The 22,633-nt window shown below is 37.4% G+C and overlaps 1 protein-coding gene across 1 annotated transcript in view; it reads right to left on the reverse strand.

The window, feature by feature from the left end:
• Positions 1-506: 506 nt before the first annotated feature.
• Positions 507-22,633, reverse strand: part of xpr1a (xenotropic and polytropic retrovirus receptor 1a) — a 68,019-nt gene continuing 45,892 nt past the window's right edge. The window contains exons 3-15 of the mRNA XM_057356914.1: positions 19,237-19,338; positions 13,710-13,930; positions 13,431-13,580; positions 13,198-13,281; positions 12,989-13,070; positions 12,576-12,763; positions 12,258-12,437; positions 9,941-10,109; positions 8,650-8,844; positions 4,746-4,912; positions 4,465-4,604; positions 4,156-4,377; positions 507-3,570 (exon numbers count right to left, since the gene is read on the reverse strand). Coding sequence (XP_057212897.1) covers positions 3,513-3,570; positions 4,156-4,377; positions 4,465-4,604; positions 4,746-4,912; positions 8,650-8,844; positions 9,941-10,109; positions 12,258-12,437; positions 12,576-12,763; positions 12,989-13,070; positions 13,198-13,281; positions 13,431-13,580; positions 13,710-13,930; positions 19,237-19,338 — 1,958 coding nt within the window. The 3' untranslated portion in view covers positions 507-3,512. The remainder of the gene's footprint in view (positions 3,571-4,155; positions 4,378-4,464; positions 4,605-4,745; positions 4,913-8,649; positions 8,845-9,940; positions 10,110-12,257; positions 12,438-12,575; positions 12,764-12,988; positions 13,071-13,197; positions 13,282-13,430; positions 13,581-13,709; positions 13,931-19,236; positions 19,339-22,633) is intronic.

The raw sequence follows: 22,633 nt of genomic DNA on the forward strand, positions 1-22,633 counted from the left end.
TTTGGTCCATATTCTCAAAATAAGTTTTTGATCTTTATATGTCATGTAAACTCTCGTTTTGGCTATACATTTAGCTACCACAAATGCCATTTACATTTACATTTAGTCATTTAGCAGACGCTTTTATCCAGATGAGGGAAACAATGGAAGCAATTGGAACAACATAAGGACAACAAAAAGCATAAGTGCAATAAAAGAAAATTGGTCTCATATAGCCTATCACAGTATACAGAGCTAAGGTTGTTTTTGTTGTTGTTGAAAGAGTAGATAAGAGATAGAAGTCAGACCTGATCAGTCAGGTGTTGACGGAAGAGATGTGTTTTCAGACGGTTCTTAAAGATGGCTACAGAATCTGCTGATCATGTAGCAGCGGGCATTTAAAAACTATGATGTCATTCAACCTGTGTATTATGCAATTATATAAATATAAACAGAGGCATGTTATTTAAATTGAATGCATCAATCTCTGGTCCTTAAGTAAATAAAAGGCTGACACAGAATGAAGGTTTTAAAAATAAGCGTGGTTTATAAAACCCAAATATGACAGGATCACCAAAGTGTATACAGAAACACAAATGAGATCATCAGTGGAACCATCATAAGAATACACTCAACATTTACAAACTACTCTGTAAAAGGGAGGAACATTTTCTCTTTTTGTCTCTCCATTTAATCACAGAACCACAAGTTTTTCTATTTTTCTTCAAGTCTTAATTTACTCAAAAGTACAACCATCTATCAACTACAAACAGTGTCACAGTCGTGTATTTAAGAAGAGATACAACATCAAGATAGGAGGATAGAAAAGATGCAGAAATATCAAGCACTTAACATCATGGGTTTAGCAAGCAATCTAATCAACATATAGCCTTCCCCCCCATGAAAAATGATGTCAGGGCTTGTGAATTATTCCAGTTCTGAAAAAGTAAAAAAAATCATTTACAAAATAAACCCCCTTCATTTTCAGAGTTCATTTCATTACAGAACTCTAATAGAATGCTAACATCTCTCCTCTCTCTCCACTTCTCATCAGATTTCACAAAATATACCCAAAGCCACCATCACCCAGCAAGTCCTGTCAGATGGGCACAAACCCTGGTGATGAAAGTGCTATGAGTAGAAATATACACCTAGATAAAACCGATCACATTTCATATTCACTAAAGCATCTTTTTAAGTTACACTATTTTGACATAATTCACATGTACAGTAAGACAGGATAGTGACTAATCAAAAATGCCCTTCATCTACCATAATACTGCTCATTTAAATAAAAAACCTTCAACGTGTACATAAATAATAACTACAATAAATTAAAGAACATTTCTTTGCACAAGTAAAACATAAAAAAGTCAGATCAAACTATTTACAGACAAAAGCAGCATGCAGGCAAGACAATTGGCAATGCAAACAGTAGTGAATGGGGCAAATTTGTGCTCAGCATCCATATAAGGTGGTACTAGATCAGATAAGTGTACAGTTCGTTCCTTTATTTTGTGTGTGCCCCTCGATAGCCTGCTTGACAAAGAATTCAGATGTTTTTAGGATTTTTACACAGAGCAAAGTAAGACACGGTGTTCCTAAGATTTTATGCCTTTTTTACGAATGACAAAATTGACATTTCGTTCATGTTAATAGACAAAAGGACCTATACAACACATTAACACCACACGTCAGAATGAGAACAGCATTCTAGTTTCTTTTGTAATCACAAATCTCGTAAAACACACGGATAGTAATCTTCAAATATCAGGGTTGGTGTTTGATTTGTTATCAAATCAATTCAATATAAAACTGGACTGAAATGTGTTTAAACAAAAGTAAAACTTTACTTACATTCGTATGCACATCTTTTTTTGTATTGTTTTTAAGCATCAACAAAACACTTCCTTTAAAGAGCAAGTGAACATAAAGGCAAAAGAGGCGAAGTGCGTCTCTTACATTTACAACTGAAAGATTGTGCTTGCAAAAATACATTAATACATGCTATTGAAAAGTCACAAACTGTTGTTAAAGTACGCAAAAGTGTACATAATTAAAACCAACCACGGCATTTTCTTTCATTTTTTTAAAAGAGACAATGTTTCTTAATTATAATAATAAGAGTTATTGTGAGTTACAATGAATAAATGACCTATTTTCTTATATCAAACATTGTAATAAAAAGTAAAAAAACAGACATGAATTAATGAAAGAAGGATGTAGCATCTCTCTTCAAATAAAAATGCAACTTGTAGTTAAAAACTGTTTTATACGGGTAACAAGTTAAACCTGTCCACACAATGTACATTATAAATGCATTTTTGCATCAAAATGTAGAACTGATTAAAAATATACCTAAAACATACTGCCACTAAAAGCATCACCAAAACAACCAAACTGCAGCCATAGTTAGGCATGTTGATTTTATAAAGATTCATCACCACACAAGAGCTAGTCTTGGATGCACCATATATAATGTTCTTATGGTTCACCAAAATACAAAATGGTATCACAACCATAAGGTTTATAATTGCCTGGCAGTGTTTGCATTTTCTCTTTGGCCTGCAGTGGTTGTGGCAATTATCGTTAAGCAATACAAAATCCAAGTAAATACATTAGTTCAATAATAAAATGCATCAAGTTTTTAAAATCAGCAGTTTACCCGCACCTTTAAATCAGCAGTTGTTCTTATTGAAATTTAAAATGGGTGGCAAGTATGTCTTTTCTGTTCACATTTTCATCTAACATTTCTGTTACCCAACACATTTATTCATTTAGCAGTGGTTAACACAAGAAGGCAGAGAGTCTATACATCCTGAGAGGACAGCCGAATGCAAAGTTTAGTTTAGCATCAGCTACCACTCCCTAAAATAAAAGAAATACATTCCCATTCTCTCCAACACAAACCAAACATGGCAAAAATATGACCGCTTTGATATCAAAGCAATGCATGTTAAATAAAACATGTTTGCATATTAAATATGATTAAAAGATATTCTTTTAAGTGCCACCAGGGCTGTAACTTATAAACGCAAAAAAAGCAATAAAATAAGTTCAGCGTCTGAGCTGTTGTTATTTCTAACTGAGCTGCGGATTTAGTGTGTGACTTGTGAAGTGCACCATATTACAACTTTTAAATAAAATCTCTCTCCTCCCTGTAGATCCTAGTTTATTAAGTTTGTAAACAGTCGTATGCAGTAATATAGCTTAAAAACCTAAACAAACATACAAAAAAGTATCAAGACCTAAATTTAAAAGTGTAAAAAAAGGTATTTTGAGGAAAACTCCACACTTGGCTGTTTAAGTGTGTATCCTGACGTGTGTGTGTGTGTGTGTGTGTGTGTTTGTAAGATGTTACCGTTGTGTCCTGATATGTCTCACAGCTGTTGTTGTGCTTACTGAACATCTGCTTGTATCAGTCTTTGGATGGTGTCGTGAAGTGCGTGTGTGTTTAGGATCAGTTGTGTTGAGGCAGCTCTGTGAGGAACCGATAGAAGATTGAGAGAGGTGGAGGACAGCGAGATGTGGGTTCAGCTGAAGGCTTCATCATCAGTATCGTCAATGAGCACCTTAGTGTCCTTCTTAGACCTGTCGGACACACACAAAAACAACCATTAGGAGGATGGGAATTAGAGCAATGAAGAGCAATTCATAATCTGATAAATGGTATATAGCATAAAAATTGTATATCTTAAAGTGACAGTTTCACCTAAAAATGAAAATTCTGTCATTATTTTCTTACACTCTTAACATTTCAAACCTGTATGACTTTCTTTATTCCGTAGAACACAAAAGAAGATATTTTGAAAAATGTTGGTAACCGAACAACGGTGGTACCCATTCACTTCAATTGTATCGACACAAAACCAATGCAAGTCAATGGGTTCCCAACATTCTTCAAAATATTTTCTTTTGTGTTCTGCAGAAGAAAGAAAGTCATACAGGCTTGAAATGACAACAGGGTGATAGAATGTTCATTTTTGGGTTAGTTTTATTATTACATGAGGCATCTTTAAAAGTTTAGATCACCCAAAAATGAATGAACTGTTCCTTTAAGTGCCAAATGTTTGTATTATAAACATCACGCAGGTTGTTGCACACCTGTACAGTAACTGGTGCGGCCTACTCATAAATCTCTACATACACACATAAGCATAAAATATAATATCTTACTGAGAGGACAGAAGGGGTCGTCGTAACGACAGACTGTAGCTCCGTTTCCAGTTCTTCTTGCCCTGCCGGTTTCGAACCCCCTCCTCCTGGTCCATCATCTGCTCCAGCAACGTTTGGTCATCGGCGTTCAGAGGAGCCACAGAGATGTCCCGCACCGCTCTGAACTCACCGCAATTATTCAAATGCTCGTTCTCAAGACGGAAGAAGTTCCACACGAAACGTCTGAAAAGGAAAAACAGATTCAAATTCACGAAGAGAGAGAAATAAGTGTAGTTTCTGTGTTTTTGATGGTTAGCACAAACGTTCCACCTAAACACTTCTAGAGGAGCTAAAATGGTCACAATGATGTCCTCGATGGAGGGAATTGCAGTCATGGAGGTCAGAGCGATCTGCAGAGTCCATGCAAAGCGCAGGATCACGTCCTCTATTATGGCACAGTAGTAGTAGGCCTTAGAGAGACAGGAAGTGACATCATGAGAACCAGTGGTAATACTTATTGTACATGTGACTAAGAAGTCTTAGTGTTCTGTACTTCAAGAATAATGGAAAATACAACATTACTTTAATATCATAGCTGCTGTTCTACTTACTTTATGTGGGTAAACAATCTCCTCTCTCAGGAAGGTGTTCTCTCCAGCGTTACGGTCGAAAAGGCCCCAGTCCATCTTCAGGTCCCAGATCAGTGTGTAAAGTGAACTGATGACTGAAGACAGGATGAGCAGGTAGAAAAACACCTCAGCGTCAGCATGTTTCTGATCTGAAACCAAAATAAATAGAGAACTGCTGTGAGTTGACAACAAAGACGTATAAACAGAGAACTCACAGTGACCTGTGTTTGATATTTTACGCCGTGTCCACTAGAGGGAGACAAACACCGTTAGTCTACAACACACCCCAAACAATAATAGTTGTGCAGGACATCTCCACATTCCACTAAATTTCCTTGTGATTACAAAATTTATGTAATTACAATTTATGCATGTTCCAAAGGAAACAGGTTAGAGGGTAAGTTCGAGCTTTATTTGTTCTTTTTTAGTATATTGAATTTATGATGAACACATGCAATGCATTAGCTTTGAACAAAACACGTTTAATAAAACCTTTTTTCTTTTCAGCATATATTCAATAATTTAACAAGGGCTGATGGTAGAACGGGGCAGGTATCTGTAAATGGTTAAATCTATTTGGCATCCCCACACTCAGGCGGCAGACAAGGCTGAACTTGGAACAGACCCATCAGTCTTAATAAAGCCTTTCACACTCTGCCATCCAGGCGCCAGGAAACCCACAGAGGTCATTTTTCACCGGAACACACAATAGTTTTGCCCATCCTAATTCAATGCTGAGCCATGAGTGCCCATGTTGAATACTGTGTCCCTAGATTACCCCAAACGCCAGCCCCACAAACTCTTTAATCCATGTCTTATCTCCAAACACTGGCGGAGCGATTTTTGGATTTGTTTGATTTACATCTTAAATTAAAAAATACCATATTTCTTTATTTGACATACATGACACGTTGTTAATATTATTTCAGCCTTAGAAAACCTTTCGCCAAAGCCTTACCCAAACCAACACAAAGCTCTTTTCCCAGACCATCTATGAAAATATGAAAATGAAATTCACAAGACCAGACACATGCATTACAAAAGAAAACACAGTAGGGTTAACACGAAATACGTGGTCCATCTTATTTTGGGTTAGTTTAGCGGCTTTCAAAAGCAGACACTGGTCATGGTCACAGTACACATTGATGTAATCTCATTAACTTCTATTCGTAAACACACACTCCCCACAATGCACTGGGAGTATGTCACATCCCACCCTATGAGAAAATAGCTTTCATCCTTACATAAGGTTTTAAGTGTCTTTGGTGTTTCACCGATTAGTGGAGGGTGACAGAGGTACATTGACTGTGTCATCCTCAATATCTGAGCACATGATGGGTACATAAAAGGAAGATTAAATACAAAATAACAATATTATTCTAATTTAAGAAATATTATAATTCCAATGCAACATTTTTGTTTATTAATCTTTCTTTACTACACTTGACATCCCATCAACGATGTTTAAAAGCAAGCTGTAATATGTGACTGTGTAGTCATCGACCTGTCAATCCCTGGGTACATATGGTCCAGATTAAATCTATGTTATAAAGCTATCAGGGCAGGATAGCACAGGTGTCCATGCACATCAGATCTCTACATTTCTCCTCTAAGATGGCTGTTTTGATCCGAGAGAAAAAAGCTACAAAACGGAAAAAAACCACATATTTCAGGGGTTCAACGCTTCATCATTATTCTAGCGATACACTCACACTGTTCTGTCTCGCCGCAGGCAGGCAATTACAGCTCGCCCTCCTTCGGCTCATCCATTTTCCATCATTTCCTTTTTATTTTTGCTCCCTCTCTCTCTCTCTCTCTCTCTCTCTCTCTCTCTCTCTCTCTCTTGCTCTCTCTCATTTCATTTTTCCAGCATTAGCCATCACATCTTTTCTTTAATCTCTGTTTGCATTTTGTTCTCCTTGTTTGACATCATTGATTTCTTTGGCTAATGCTTACCGTACAAATGAAACCTACAGCTTTCGGGGATGCACGTGTAGATCTTTAACTATTAAGTCACATTATACGAAATATGAAGAAGCAGGTTGAGATCGATATTGTAAGTGGTAGACAATGACACTGTGTTTAGGTGGAAGGCAATGCCAAGTTTGTGGGTTTGGTTCCAGGTAACACAATCTAATTTAATTAACAATTCACCTAGAAATGAATAATTCTTGCTCATTTTAAACCTGTGTGACTTTCTTTCTTTTGCAAAAAAACAAAAGAAGATATTTTGAAGAATGTTGGAAACCAAAAACTGTTGGTCCCCATTGACTTGTACTGTATGGACAAAAAAACCAATGCAAGTTAATGGGGACCAACAATTATCTGTAACCAAGATATTTCAAAAAATCTTTTGTGTTCCGCAGAAGAAAGTAAGGATAATGGCAGATTTTTTTATTTTTGGGTACCTTAAGTACATACAGGTCACTTTGTAAATGCAAATGTATTTACTTATGATGCTGTGATTGCATCTCCCTCATCAATCTCATACACCTATTTGGCTCTGAATCCACACTGCATTACTGATATTAATATAAACATAAATTCTATGGCTCAGACATGGTGCAACTCATGTAATAAGTCTACATGACCGCTACAATAAAACAGATAATTTATCTCGGCAGCTTACTGTAGAGAAACATCAGTTACAATCATTACACAGGTGATGGAGCTGATCTCTGATATATCAACCAGGCTCAATGCCAGGGACGTCTAGAGTGAATCCTAATGAGCGTATGAAATGCGTGGCGACGTAGTCCTATTGGGTCACGTCTGAATGGGACCTTATGAAACAGATGTTCTGGGCTGTGGTCCAGATCTAATCTACATCACTGATACACAGACATTTCTAATAGACTTGGAGATCTAGAGAGCTGCCAGCTCACATTTTGATTCAAGCTTCTGTTGTCCTAAATCCAGTAGAATGAAAACACACATGCATTAGAGTAACATTTACTCGTGCTTGCCTTTAAAACGCTGACATTTAAGGCAAATAAATAAATAACCAGAAACAACCGTGTGTATATAAATAATGAAATGGATGAAACGGTTTAGCCGGGTGCTTTGAGGTGTTCGATTGGGGCATAACATTTCTTTGAAATGTTAGATACTGTAAGTAAGAGACTGAGACGGGAGAGCAGACAGACAGAAGGAGAGACAGGAAGGTTTGAGAAGCCGTGTTCACACTACAGATGGATTTCATCGGCACAATAATCAGACAGTAATTGTAGATTGAGAGAAGGGGAAAAGATATGCCTGGAATCTTAATGGAACGCTTTTAAACTCTTGACAATAACCGGATGAAGATGAATCAGTGTGACTGAATGCAATAGATGGTGTTTGGTGACAAATGGAACATGCTATAGTTTATCATGCATGCATAAATAAACAAATTAACAATCATCTGTCATTGATCTGAACCAGATAAAGTTACTATTTTTTTTATTTCTATACAGTATATTACTGTATAGAAACCCTATAGCAGTAACATTGTTTTTATTTCATCACATTCAGCTCCTGGATAAATAATATTAAAGGGATAGTTCACCCAAAAATGAATTTTCAGTTCTGGGACATCATCCACTACCATAGTAGAAAAAAAAGTTGTATATTTTTTATAATTGTATATACTTTTGTTCTGTTGAGCACAAAATTTGATGTTTTGAAGAATTTAGTTCTGGGCCACCACTACCATTTGATTTGTCCTACTATGGTAGTCAATGATGTCCCAGAACTGAACACTGCTAACATTCTTCCAAATATCTTTCTCTGTGTTCATCAGAACAAAGTAATTTATACAGGTTTGAAACAACTTAAGGGTGAGTCAATGATGACAGAATTTTCATTTTTGGGTGAACTGTTCCTACCTATGAGAGATTGTTTTTACCTTTGTGGGTTCTGTAAAGGGCTGCAAATGTGACCACAAAGAAGGTGGTGGAGTATTTCCCAGCATTCACCAGGTGAGGGAAGGCTCTCCTGGTGTCTCGGTAACGGCGCAGACACTGCACAAACCGCAGCCACGCGGGCAGACAGTGGATGATGGCACGAACTCCGTAAGAGTAGCTGTTACACTTCTCATCGCCTTATGGAGAAAGAGGAGACAATTGATATGCATATCCATAATACTAAGATAACACCTTTTGAAACTATCAATATCAAAGTATAATAATATTAGAACACATCCCAACACACTGGATAGTGCTGTAGATTTATTCCCACACGGTAAACTTTAAAATGGTCAATAATAAAAATGGCTTAATTGTCGGGGCCAGTGTAATACATCCTATGCTAATCACGTGGGTTTTGTTCTCACTTTTTCTGTGATAAATTGAACATTCTTGTAGCAAATTCTGTTCAATATGTCATCAAGGTAACATGATCTAGCTAGCACAATATATATATATACATATATATATATATATATATATATACAGTATATATGAATATATTGTGATGCTGCACGTAAACCTCTAGATGTTTCAAATGATTATTTTATTTAATGTTTCAGTGTTATATGAAATTTCAACATAACTTTTATCTTTATTTCATGGAAGTAATATGAAAAAAATAAATACTGAAATTGAAGCTATTTATAAAATGTCCACCATGTTGGAGACCACTGATATACATTATGATAATAGTAAAGTGGGTATAGTGTAATACAGTATACCATAGTATAGTACAGTTATATATTGTTTATATGTGTAAAAAATAAATTTTGTTATTCATCAAAATACAGAAGTATGTAGAATATACTGAAATATATAGAAATAAATATAGATGTGTTGGAATTAAGGAAAATTCAAAATTCCTGGACAATCCAGCCAGCCAAAAAAAGTCTTAATGTTGAGCCCCATGGTTTTGATTTTTCCTCTCTCTATATATCTTACTTTCCCCCTTCGCCTCCAATATTCTTAAGCTACAATTTCCACACCATTAGACAGCCACTGATGTTCCCTGCATCACTGCACACGACAAACTCCAGTGACCCTGAAAGACTTGTGTCTATGTTGACACTGTGTAATCTTTATTCATGTGCAAAAGCAACTAATTGTACCCATTCACTCATCTACTATTATATATGATGATGAAAAAGCACAATATGAATGACTCATTCTGACTGTGTGTCAGGAACTGAATCAGCACATTTTAGGATGTCTTCATTGGGAATCAGTTACCATATGTGGTGGGCAGTAAGCCATTACGATCCCCCCATTTCAGCTCCATGCTGTAGTAACAGACCAAGTACTCCAGATCAGACAGAACTATCACCAGCGAGTTGAGTTGGTCAGCCAGCCAGAAGTCTGCAAACTCCACCCGGTGGAACGGGGCAGTGAAAACACGGAACTGAGGAAAAGAGAGAATATGAACCATAAATATTTATACTGTAAGGAATACATAAGGAACAAATAAACAGCTAAGGTCAAGTGCATTTTCTCTCAGAATAAGGTGATTTTGGATACTGGCTCATTCAAGAGGCAGACTGTTCAATCTTAATGAAAATTTAGCTGGCTCTAGACAAAAAAACTCTTCAGTTATTTAAAAAAAAAAAACACAAGAAAGCCAACCAAAATAAGCTTTTAAAAACACAGGTTTGAAAGTGTGGTACATAGTATTCTGTTTTTGCGGCATGTTAAAAGCAAATGAACTTTGAAGATATATCGGCCATGAAACATGGATTATTTTTATAAAAAAACTAATGACAATGAGATATTTTGCTTTGAAATAATGTGCTGAGGAAATATGCACAATAAGACCAGCAAAGTATTGTGAATGTAAATAAATGTGAATCTATTGCAACATGACACAAAAGTGTAGTTTAAAATTGTAATATTTACTACTAAATTAAGATATTTTCTAAATTAACATAGTTGTACCAGATATTAAATGTGCTGCAGTTCACTGCACAATGCCTGGCCTTAAAAACATTTGCAATGGTAAACATAATTTCTGTAAAAACACCACTGTTACTACGGTTACAGGTTCACTCGCTCTCTATAAATCGAAGTCCCACCACTTTTAGGCTGCAGGGCTGCGTTGGCATTTCCCAGCAACATAGTTTTGCACTACACTGACATAAGCCATCATTCTCATGAGACTGAAATGCCAGGGAGTATTGATTTCTCACACAAACTCTGATCGGTTATTTTAATCTGACAAAACAGGTGAAGGCTCATCATAATATCTTGGATGTACCTTTAAAAAATATATATATATATGATTGTTACAATTCAATTTCAACCACATTGTACCTAATAAAATTATAAGACAACTGGCAAAAATATGCTAGGACCAATTTTAGTCACGTTTTGATCTTGGCCAGTGTTAATTTTTGGAGCCTGGAGGTCCATTTCAAGGTTACATCTGTATGTGTGATGTCCTTGAACAGTGACAGTGTGTGAGATCTGGGAGGAAGAACACCCACCGCTCGACCATCAGTAAACGTTGTGTATAATCTACAGGAAGTGTGTGTGTGTGTGTGTGTGTGTGTGTGTGTGCCCCACGGAATAAGACTCCAGTCTGGGCAAATTAGACTTAGGGAGGGCAGTGAGACAGAGGCAGGCGGCCACTGATGGCTCCATCCCAATAATGATTGCACAGGCACAGCCTCACATCCGCAGAGATAGAGCTGCAATCTATTTCCCTTCACATCACTGCCCTGTCTCGCTCAGAGACACACGTGAACATACACATAAAGCTTGCAGAAATACACTTTACTCCGTACACATGCACTAAAACACAATATATATCACACGGGCAGAGGAAGCACAATTGTTATGCCAATAAAACAACTGCATAAAGGCATTGAAATAAAAAGATGGGAGAAAAGAACATTGAAACTTGCAAAGATAGCGGCTTATGAATTGTAATGAGCCAATCAGCTCTCAGCTAATTTGATTTTATTTGTTAAGGATGTATCTGAGGCAAGTAATTGAACTGGTGCCATTCTGGTAAAAAAAATAAACCAGGCAGGGTGAGGCGGTTTTCATTTCTTTTCTCACTTCCAGGCACAATTCAGAACAAAGACACACTAAGATTTATTATGACAAATAGCCTGATAAAAAAAGCATGTTTATTAAATCTCTGATAAAGCTCATTCTGTGACTGAGGGTCTTTAATGTTTGTTTGTTACAGTACACTCCATAAAGGTTCTTCGGTTACTGTATGCGGCATTAAAGGTTCAAATTTCTTTATTGGAGAATCAATTATTTTTTTATGGAAGGTTAATGCAGGAAAAAGAAATGTTGCAGTGCTTTATCATATTGCTTGGCATGGCTGTACATTGAGATTTTTGGTCACAGTTCAGAATTTTTCCAGTTCAGGTCACCAAGGGGTCTTTGTCAAATATCTATGGGGGTCCCCAGAAAATTGTGCACTAAAATGTCACTGTAACCCTGTTGGAACCCGGTTCAAGAAATGCTGTTTTAAAGCACCAGTACATACAGTTTTCTATTTAAAAACTATTTCTATGTGGAACAAAGGTTGTTCTCTCACCAACAGTTTGATGAGCCAGAAACGTGATTTGTAGTATGCGGTTTTGAAGGGGATGATGAGGAAGAGGACCATAAAACCATACAGGATCAGGGGATTTGCCTGCATAGGCAGTAAAGTGTAGTCCGCAAACAGACAGGAGAGTATACTGAGACACCACATCACCCCCAAAAATCCTGCGATCTACACCAAGAGAGAGGAAAGACAAAAAAAGATGAAATGGAATATTTAGAAGCATTAACATTTAAAATACAATTTATACGAACGAATTCCTAGACTACACACAGTGTAAAATAAAAGCATCCCAATGGAGCGTCTCACCTCAAAGAGATGCTGATGTGAGAGGTTATTTCGAGGGTTCAGCTCAAAGATCAGCACGTGATTGACACCCGCCTGCCTCCAGCCGTAAGTGTTAATCCCCAACAGGAAGAGAAATTGAATCAGCAGGAAACCGCCGCGATAGATGCGTACCAGTGGCCAGATGTTCTTATAACGGATGAAAAAAGCACCTGATAGGGAGAATCAGTCACAACACTAGATTAATAACAAGGACATGAATAATACTCTAACGTTCTGTTAAATATGAGCGGCTTATTAGCAGATATGTAACAGTGGCAATGCAAAAATGCATGCCAAATTCGTGCTAGCTGTCCCATAGTACAAAAAGCACGGTGTTACCCCATGGTACTGTTTTGTATGCTTCCGAGTGTGTAAAGAAAGGAAAATAACCGCACCAATAAGGACGAAGGCTACAGCCAGAACAATGAAGACCCCGCAGTACAGTCCCACACGGAAGGTGGTCCAAGCTGGTGCAGGCTAAATGAAGATACAGCAAATATTAGATAATAAGCTGATTCCTCTAAAAAGTGTTAACATTGCATATCTGTGGTTCTTTCAACATTGTTATGTTTATTTTATCGGCTTGACCAGCCCAATCCATCACCTGAGCAGCTCCAAGAGGTGGAACCCTCAGTCTCTTCATGGCCTTCTGACGGTCACCACCTTCCAGCTCTGTGGTCACCAGAGTCTGGACACAAAAAGGTCAAGTTATACCTACCTACAAAGCTAGGTTTTACTTAATTCTCATTTATTTAAGACGGAACAATATTGGAGATGCTCAAATCTGACTATGACAATGAGCAGGAAGTGATGCCAAAATTGTGGAGTCAGATCTACCTCGGTCTCAGAGATGAGCTGTGTGATCTTCTTGCAGGTGTAGAATGGAGCCACCTCCACATGGGCCACACGCCAGTCAGCGCCACGCTGTGTGTCCAGAATCTTGTCATGTTTCTTCAGGATCTTCCGAAATCCGGTGAAGTTCAGATTCTATGGGGTTCCAGATCAAAATCAAGCAGATGTTGCAATGATTTTGATGACCTTCTCATAGACAAATTCAGACCTGCCAGCATTAACCATCACAATAAAATAGAAAATAAAAAAAGACAAAGCTCAAACCTGGTAGTTCTGCAGGAGGATGAGGCTGAGGTAGAACTCGCTGAAGGCCAGCTGCAGATCCTTGATGTTACGGTGTTTGTTGCGTTCCTTGTTGGACAAAGGCAACACTGTTTTACGACGGCTGCGAAGGCCTGGAGCATTGCTCTCCCGCTGGGCGTCCAAAGACGTCTGCAGCTCATTTTGCAAAGTAGCGAATCGCCGTTGCGCTTCAGCCAGTTTCTCTATGGGAAGACCCAAACATACAAATTACTTTTCATGCTTCAGTTTGTCCTCAAAATTATATGCTACCACATTTTTTTAAATATGAGATGATTAAAGCATTAAATTTGAGATGTGCCCCTATACTGTAGGTGACACAAATTTAACAGCCAGCAACGTTTCATTTCGAAGTACCCTCCACCTGTTTGTGGGACAACTGTATTCGTATGGCAAAAACATTGCAGCAAAGCAAATGCCTAGGTGCACACCAGGCCGGAACCTCTAAACTGTATTAAAACCACTCCAATTATTTCTACCGACAGACATAAAGTCTGCTTGGCGCACAGTTGGGTTAAGAGAAACGCCAGAATCCATTTTACATGACAAATAAATCCCTCATTCTAGCCATTAACCAGGGAGCGAAGCAGACAGATTTCCTGACAGAGACGAAGCCCTTCCTGGAAGAGCGATATCTCAGACGGCATTAACCACGCTGGCCAGCATCCCAGCGCAGTTTGTTAAACAGGACCCTGCTTGCCCATCTCACTTTTAGAGGAAGAGGAAAGGGGGTATTAGGTTTAGCACACGTGTAAACACTGGGAGCCCGTTTGGCGTTGGGTTATAACCCTGGCGAGAGAGAGCTGAGTGCAGTCTGGTGAAGGAGAATGAGGAGAGCTGGCATAGATCGTACCCTTGGGTCCTGATCGTACAATATGTCCAGCTAATTTGTCGTTTACTAGACACTATCCCAAAATGAATTATTGCAGGGTCAGTCCTCCCAAAGTAACCCAAGGTGTCTCTAAGTGGTGGATTGAGAACATGCAGTCATACATTTTTTATTTTAAGTATTTAAGTACAACTACATCTCAATAGTCTACAAGAGGGTCAACAACAGTCAACACTGTAAACATCATTTTTTATTTAATTTACAGTTGTGCATTCAGCAGGCGCTTTTATCCAAAGTGATTTACGGTGCATTCAAGGTACTAGTTTGTAAGTTCACCGAGAATCGAACTCATGACTTTGGCATTGGCTGGTGCTACACTCCACCAACTCAATTCAATTTAATGCAAACTATTCAATACGAACTAAAATGTTGTGATATCATATCAGTATTCATTCAAATTTCAAACAGTCAGATCAATATTTCATTCTGTTGTGAACTTAAAGGAGCAATGTGGAGATTTTAGCGGCATCATCTGATTGGTTGAATTTCACAGGATTTCCGGGAGACATGCATGTCGCGTTCTTTAACGGTCCGCCTGGAAACAACACGAAGCCGTCTGATCGAAGAAGTTAGCTGTCGTGTTTACAACGGTTGCTATAAGAATTCATCACGATCGATTAAACGCTTAATTCTTAAAAGTATGCGAGGTTCACGGCATAAACGTGTAATCATATTTGTTGCTGTTAACTTTTGACACGTTCGTGAATGTACACCGGTCCGTTACTGAGGGGACATTTCCACGCCTCTAAACATGACGCGGCACAAAAACGAAACGTGATTGGTTGCTTTACCTTTCAGTCATATGGCCTCTTGGACGGGCCTTGGCCAAAGAAAGCGGCGATAAGGTCTGGCTACGCGAGACTAGCTGTGATGTTGCGAATTGAAACCAACGGCTAAAGGTCCTGGCTAAGAGAGGACAAAGATGTCGTCGTGTTTTCGCTTCTTTGCCGAAGGAGAACGTATTTACACTGTAACAAATTTCTGTAGTTTTTACAGCATTAATACTGTAAAATTATCAAATCCTTACTGTAGAACCTGTAAACAGCAGGTTGCTGTAGATCTGCAAAGCATTGTGGGAAAATTTTGGTGGCGGGAAAATTCTACAGTAAATATGTTTGTGCTGTGAATCATACAGTAATTTTTAACTGATTTTTTTTGTCAGCACACATCGGAAGAGACTTGACAGATTCTTCAAAATCTTGACTTCAGCAAAGTAATTTTTTTCTAAGTTTTATCATTATTTGTTGCTATTATTGTTTATTTAGGGCAGTTTCCTCTTGTCAGGTTATCTGTGCGTTGTATATTAGTGCGCTGGGAGAGATAGCGAGAGAACAACACAGGCATGAGCTGGTATAGCGTGTGCATAAAATAAACGTTTTGCTCATATAATGATATATTTTCTTATCTGGCAAAATTTGATTGATAACATCTTCAGTTTTGCAAAGGATTCATGCTGTTGGATAAAAAATAATCTGGAATTGTGTCCGTGTGTATGTTATGTGTGTTTGTGCGTAGCCACGTGAAGAAAACCGACAAGTTACTGAAGTGTGCTGAGCTGAAAGAAAACGCAATAACAGTTAAGACTTTTAAAGAGTTTTAATGGTTAGACATTTCATATTCTTTATAAGATCCATTGCAGGGCAAGCTGCAGCAACCAATGTCTGAGAATAACGGGGGTTTTGTGCAAAACATGCCCTCAAAATTCAACATAAAAGGCCAAAAAATGCCCTTGAATAATACAACTAAAAGTGTTAAAACTGTTACGATTAAAATGAAATGTGAATAAAGTGTCTTATTACATCTGATCACTGTGCATATTTCTTTTACATGTGTTATTTACAATGGTGAGCCTTACAACCTGACTCGGCGCATGAACGGAATGGCCAATCAGAAGTTTAGAAGAGTCACCGCTTGCTTATAAAAACAACAGGTTGCAGATACGATGTCAGTCAGATTCATTTATTATAATGGAAGTTTAATGCAGTCAACTTCATTCATTATAACACGAGATTATAACTGCAGTCATTTACTTTTTCAGTTATGAGTTTTTAAGTTTTGTTTATTCCCAGTTTGAAAAACAAAAAAACGTTTTTATGCTACTAAAAGAAGATGTATTAATGCAAAAACAGCAATATCACCCATGAACTATTTGTCTTTATAGTCAATAAGAATGAACTGTAAGAATGGCATGCTAAACAATTTTAACATATTCTATTATTTGACAATAATCATGATTAAAATATCAACAGTAATATTAATATTAAGATAATGTTTTTAATATTTCAGTCCACTGTAAAGAGCGCCTGTTTCTTATATTTATGACATGTGATATGCTCCTCTATAACTCAGTTTAAAGACAGCATCAGCCTTAAACTTTGTTTTTGTCTTTTTTTATCTTTTATATTTTCATAATGTATACACATGCATTTAAAATTACATTAATCTTTATTGAGTTGTGGTGTAAACACAGTTAAATACAGGTAGTCTGTGTAATAAGCCAGATGCAGCTTCTGCAGAATGAATACCACTGAATGTAATGAGTCTATATAATGTATTTTGTCTTTTACTGCAAGGAAGAAGACTTCAGTCCAGGAGGATGACTCCAGTTCAGGAAAAACATACAGGACCAGAGTCGGTTACAAATAATGTTTTTTTTCAATGATATATTGTATAGATCTAACAATGTAGTTTTTTATTATAAACATGTAATGTATACATGTAATGTGTTTTATACATTTTTAATTTTACAAAATAAAAAAATATATTTACAAAATAAATAATGTTTGCATGTTTACAATCTATTTTTATGCCTTTATGCATTGTCACATGAGAAATGTTGTAAGTCAATAAATGTCATTTTTGTGGTAAAAGTGGTGTCTTTATTTCACAGTACACAAAAATGAATGCAGTAATGCATGTTACACTAGTGTAATAATTGCTGTGATAAAGAACACAGCATTCTAATACTCTAATTTCAAATACAGAACTGTGATTAATACTGTAAAAAATAATTACAGTATTTAATAGTTACTGAGATTAAAATTACATTCAGCATACTGTGGAATGTTTTACAGTAACTTACTTGCCAATTGCTGCCAGCAAGTTGCTGTAAATTTCACAGTATTCTTTTTACAGTGTATGAAACACTCTCTGTAGAGCAGTTTGTCCATTTAGGGCTACTGTAGAAACAACATGGAGAATTCCATGTAATGGACCCACGGTAGATAGAAATAGCTCATTCTAAGGTAATAAAAACATAACGCTTCATTATGTAAGGTCTTTATACACCTCTGAAGACATAGTTATGTATATTATATTGCATTTCTGTCAATAGATCCTCCAAAAAACAACACACTGGACCTTTAAGTGTTTTTATGAACTATGAGTTGTGAAAATAAGATGTGTGTGAATAGTATGACACAGTCTGTTAGTATAATTCCATCCCTCACAGCTCTGTTTTCTTTCACACCAATTTAAACATGGCATCTATTCTAACTAAACGTCTGTGTTTCTGCAAGCTGATCATGAATAAGATGGTGCTAAGAATCTATGTTAATATCAGATCTAGTCCACTGGGACAAAGACTGCATGTACTCAAGGTTTAAAAGCCACGTTGTTAATTCAGGACCATTCAGAGAGGTACAAAGGTCCCGGACACAACACAGTCTGGGTCAAATGGACAGAATTTGTTGTACTGCATCTACTAAGCGCAGCTGCTACCCAAATACAGACTAGTTTTAATAGTGTATATTAGATAATGCCTCTCTTACCCAATAGGTTAATATAAATTCCAAATACATAAATATTGTCTTGAATATTATCTTTTATGTCCTTTAAAGTTTTCTGTCTTTGAGTCATTGATGTTTTATATATGAAGACAGAATAAGATGAAGTTATAGGGTCAGAGATTTCCACAGCTTAATGGACTTGCCAGCTTTCTCTGGCTGGGCAACTCGATTATAGTTTATTTTGGTCTATCTGGCAGACTGAGTGTGGTGAATGATTTTCAGAGGCAACTGGAGGATAAAAAGTCCAAAGCCAGATTATAAGCGTACTTAATTTCCTGTTATCCGTTTATGCTAAATTACCAATGTACATCTGCTTTGTCTCTGAACAAATGCTTATCACCTTTCAGCTTTTTCTGAGATTTTAGGCAATTATCGACTATTTTCACACACTTGTTTATAATTATACACTAACTTTATGTGCAAACAAACCATCGATCTCATGCTTTCAAATAAAAACAGCTTGTCTTTTGTGCCATCCTTTAAATAGCCACTAGGGGCAGTGATGCGTTGATACTGCCGTTACCCTGCAGTCATTGCAATAACACAGTTTGTGTTGCAGTGTACATATATTATCAGCCCAAACATAGGCCATGTCCTTCTGACAGACGTCAAAATAACCACGGCAGGCATTACACATTACTTCATGTCCAAAAATAGTGTTGTGCACCCACAGCCAATAAACATGGAATCCCTTGAATGCATTTAACAGTCTATTGCAGCTTAAACACTCACAGAATAGACACCTTCAGTTTTTTTAAGTTTGGGAACCTTCAGTTTTTCAGTGCATCGAACTTTGGTATGTATGTAAAAATACCTGAATAGAATGTGTTGATCTTTGAGAGTTCTTTTTCACATGTCTGGAAGAACTTCTCTTCAAACTTGGCATAGTAGCGTTTGACGGTGTCTTCATCTGTGACTGAAAGAGAAGAGATACAAAAAAGTCAATCTGCGTTCATGTTAACATGGTTATCAAAATTAATCACACAATTTCATAATATCGCAAAAACATAATTCAAGGGGTTGAATTAAAAATAATCTCAAAGTCAAAATGTTAATACATCATGTGTCCCTCAGTGTGAATGGTCATGCTGGTTGAGGTGGGCTGTGATCCGCTCAGCAGCACTAAAGAGTGATGGGTCCCAACAGCCACATAAACATTCATAGCCTCAATTCTTCATACTGACTCACCAGGAGTAAAAAGAGTCGTAAAATAAGTGCTTTGAGCTCAACACAACAAATCAAAATTTCAGACTCCAAATGTAATTAATACACCTGTATATAAATGTGGAAGTGTGATGTTTATGTAGACTGTAATACTCTGATTAATATTCAATGTTTTACAGCGCATCTGCAGGTTTGAAAACCTGTTCCCATTATAAATGCTGCCCGAGGCTTTTGCCTGTCAAAGCTTTAATTCTCTGTAAATAAATGAGTCAGGTAAAATAGATGTAAATCAAAAACAGCTCACCACACACACTTACAGTAAGGTGTTATGACTATGTATCTAACACCACCTGTCTATTTGTATCTTATTCTGCCAATGAAAAACATTGAAATTCAACTCTATGATACTGAATGCAATAACTTCATTCCTTTCAAATTTTAGAGAGTGAGAGAGAGAGAGATGATGATGACCTCTGAGATGACCTCTGAGATGACCCTTTTGCACTTCATCTCAAAAACAGTCAGGACAGAGACAGAGGGACATGGCAGAGTAAGTCTCTATATCACAATATGACACAGAAACTTCGCTAGCTTTGCTTGTTACAGGAAAGGTCGAATGTACATTAATTAGGACTTTGTTAGTGGGGTTGTCACGGTTACAAAGGAAGCCCTCTATATACCGATCATACAGACAGAGCGGATGAGAGCCCTCATTACCCTCAAAGTGACATTATAGCTTCTGCTGTGACCTGCAGACAAACAAGAACTCACTGAAACACAGAGAAGTAAAGTAAAAAAGCCCCATGACCAGATTAGGTCTTTGTTTAGTTGAAATGTTGTTTTTTTAGTTTGTGTGTTTCTGGAAATTGACCTTCTATTGCTGCTGCTACACTAAACGAGTACAGAAATGCAAGACATGGAAAAACAGATAGAAAAAACTTGTACTGTAATACATCTACATTTACTGTAGTGATGGAGGTCATTCACGGTTATCCAGTTTTAAAGTCAAATTTAGAGATTCAGCACTAGGGATAGCTCAATATGAAATGTCCAAGGGTGTACAGTATTTGTTACAGTTTACATTGCTTTATGTATGTTAATGAAATATTTAATCTTCGATTTATAAATAAATCATCTCCAGATCTCTCTTTTTGTTTCCGAGCAATAACCCAGAATGTAATTGATTTACATGAGCAATGAGAAGCACATTTGATCACTCCTCCAGTCCCGCACATCAATCCTTAACAGGGCTAAAACCAACACTGCTCTTCTCATCCGGGATTCTCTCCCTTTCTGTATCTCTATCATACCTTCTCGACTGGCTCACATGAATATAACATTTTCCCTCTGGGTGCCTCGATTTACCAGAACTGACAAAGCCTACGGATCAAAGGATCAGATCGTGTATTGTTTTACCCCAAAAGCCCTACAGGAAGCGGATCCATCTATCTAGTCTCAGAATAAAAATATCAACTTTTTTTAAATCTAAAGACAGACGAAACCTGATATAATTGAGCATGTAGAGAAAGAGGAAACACTGCATGCCTTTTGCATGTCGAGCGATATCATATCTCATTATTGGGCTACTGGTGGTGAATGTGGGAACACAGCGATTCTTAGAGCGACAGTTGTATGACCTCTCTTTATTTTACAATCCATTTAACCGATGTAATAGCACTCAGCGCTGTTTATCGCTCCTTGTCGTGCTGTTTGCATTGTCACAATACTGCCGAAAGCGGGTGCGGGTCCCCATGTATCCTTATCTGCCCTCCACATAAGGATCTCAATCTTCTCAGCTGAATTAAACTGTACGCCTGGTAGCAATAAAAGACGAGGAAATGCTCTTGTTGTTGGAGGTTTTACGAGCGCCCATCAGCGCCTGAATAAATTAGAGCAGGTTATTATACGCTCTATTAAAAGGCTAAAGTGAGTGGGTGGAATTGCAGGAGGACGGCTATGTGCTGGAACCTGTTAAGCACTGATGCATGCTGGGAAACAGACACAAATGGGCACATGAAACGCAGCACATAAAAGCGTCCGCCCCTGCGCCTACCCTTGCGAAGTTCAACCAAACCATCCGAGATAAAGGAGAACCCTTCGTAGCATCTCCACTCTCCACAAGCTCTCTGCTTCCCACTCGTCTGCCTCGGTCCCTCAAGCCACAATTAGCCCGACCAATCAGGAAGCTTCTACGGCCGGGAGATTACCAGCAATTCACTTTAAAAAGCATCAGTTTAAATAATATGTTGCAAAGTACAGCTATTTAGATGTCTTGGTGTAAATTCATTCATAGGAGAGAGTAAATCTCGGATTCATTAAGGTTGTGTGAAGGGGGAGGGGGAGGATGGGGGGATTCCCGGCAGCATTCAGACCGGGTGAATCCATTATTAGGAAGTGTGGTGGACGACACAGATGGGATGGTGGAAAATGAAATCTGAGCCGATCAGAGATATGTCGCCACAGCAGATTTGGTCAGGAAAATTTCTGCTCTGCGTCTTACTTTGGAGAAAAATTTAGCCAGAGTGATTCACCAAAAATGTTATAAATATAAAGTATTAAGTTTAATGAAATATAAATAATTAAATCATTTTAATATAATGAATGAAATGCATTTTACTATGAATGTCAATATAAATATAAAGAATGATTTATCGGTCAATGAGTCATACAATTAAAATAATGCAGAGGTTAAATTCATCAATAAAAGTTAAAAAGTTAATTTTGTCTGTTCCAATTGCCCTTAGTAAAATACATGAGCTGTCCGTGGTTCTGAACTTGTTAGACAAAATTGAACAAACCTTGCCTTTTCAACTTTTATAACAGACCGTTATTCAGTAAAAAGAGGAAAGTAAGTCTGAAACCAATAAAGAAAAAGTTAGTATAAAGCATTCATGAGCCCACAGTTTGACCCAAATCCTTCAAACTCAGTTACAGGAACCCTTAAAATAATAAGCCTAAACTTATTTGTTTGTCTAAACTTAAAATTTGGCCCTCCGAACTATTATTCCTGAAAGAGGTGATATTGATGTGTGTATTCTGACAGTTGA

The sequence above is a fragment of the Triplophysa rosa genome, linkage group LG17 (assembly GCF_024868665.1).
Source record: "Triplophysa rosa linkage group LG17, Trosa_1v2, whole genome shotgun sequence".
Lineage (NCBI taxonomy): Eukaryota > Metazoa > Chordata > Actinopteri > Cypriniformes > Nemacheilidae > Triplophysa > Triplophysa rosa.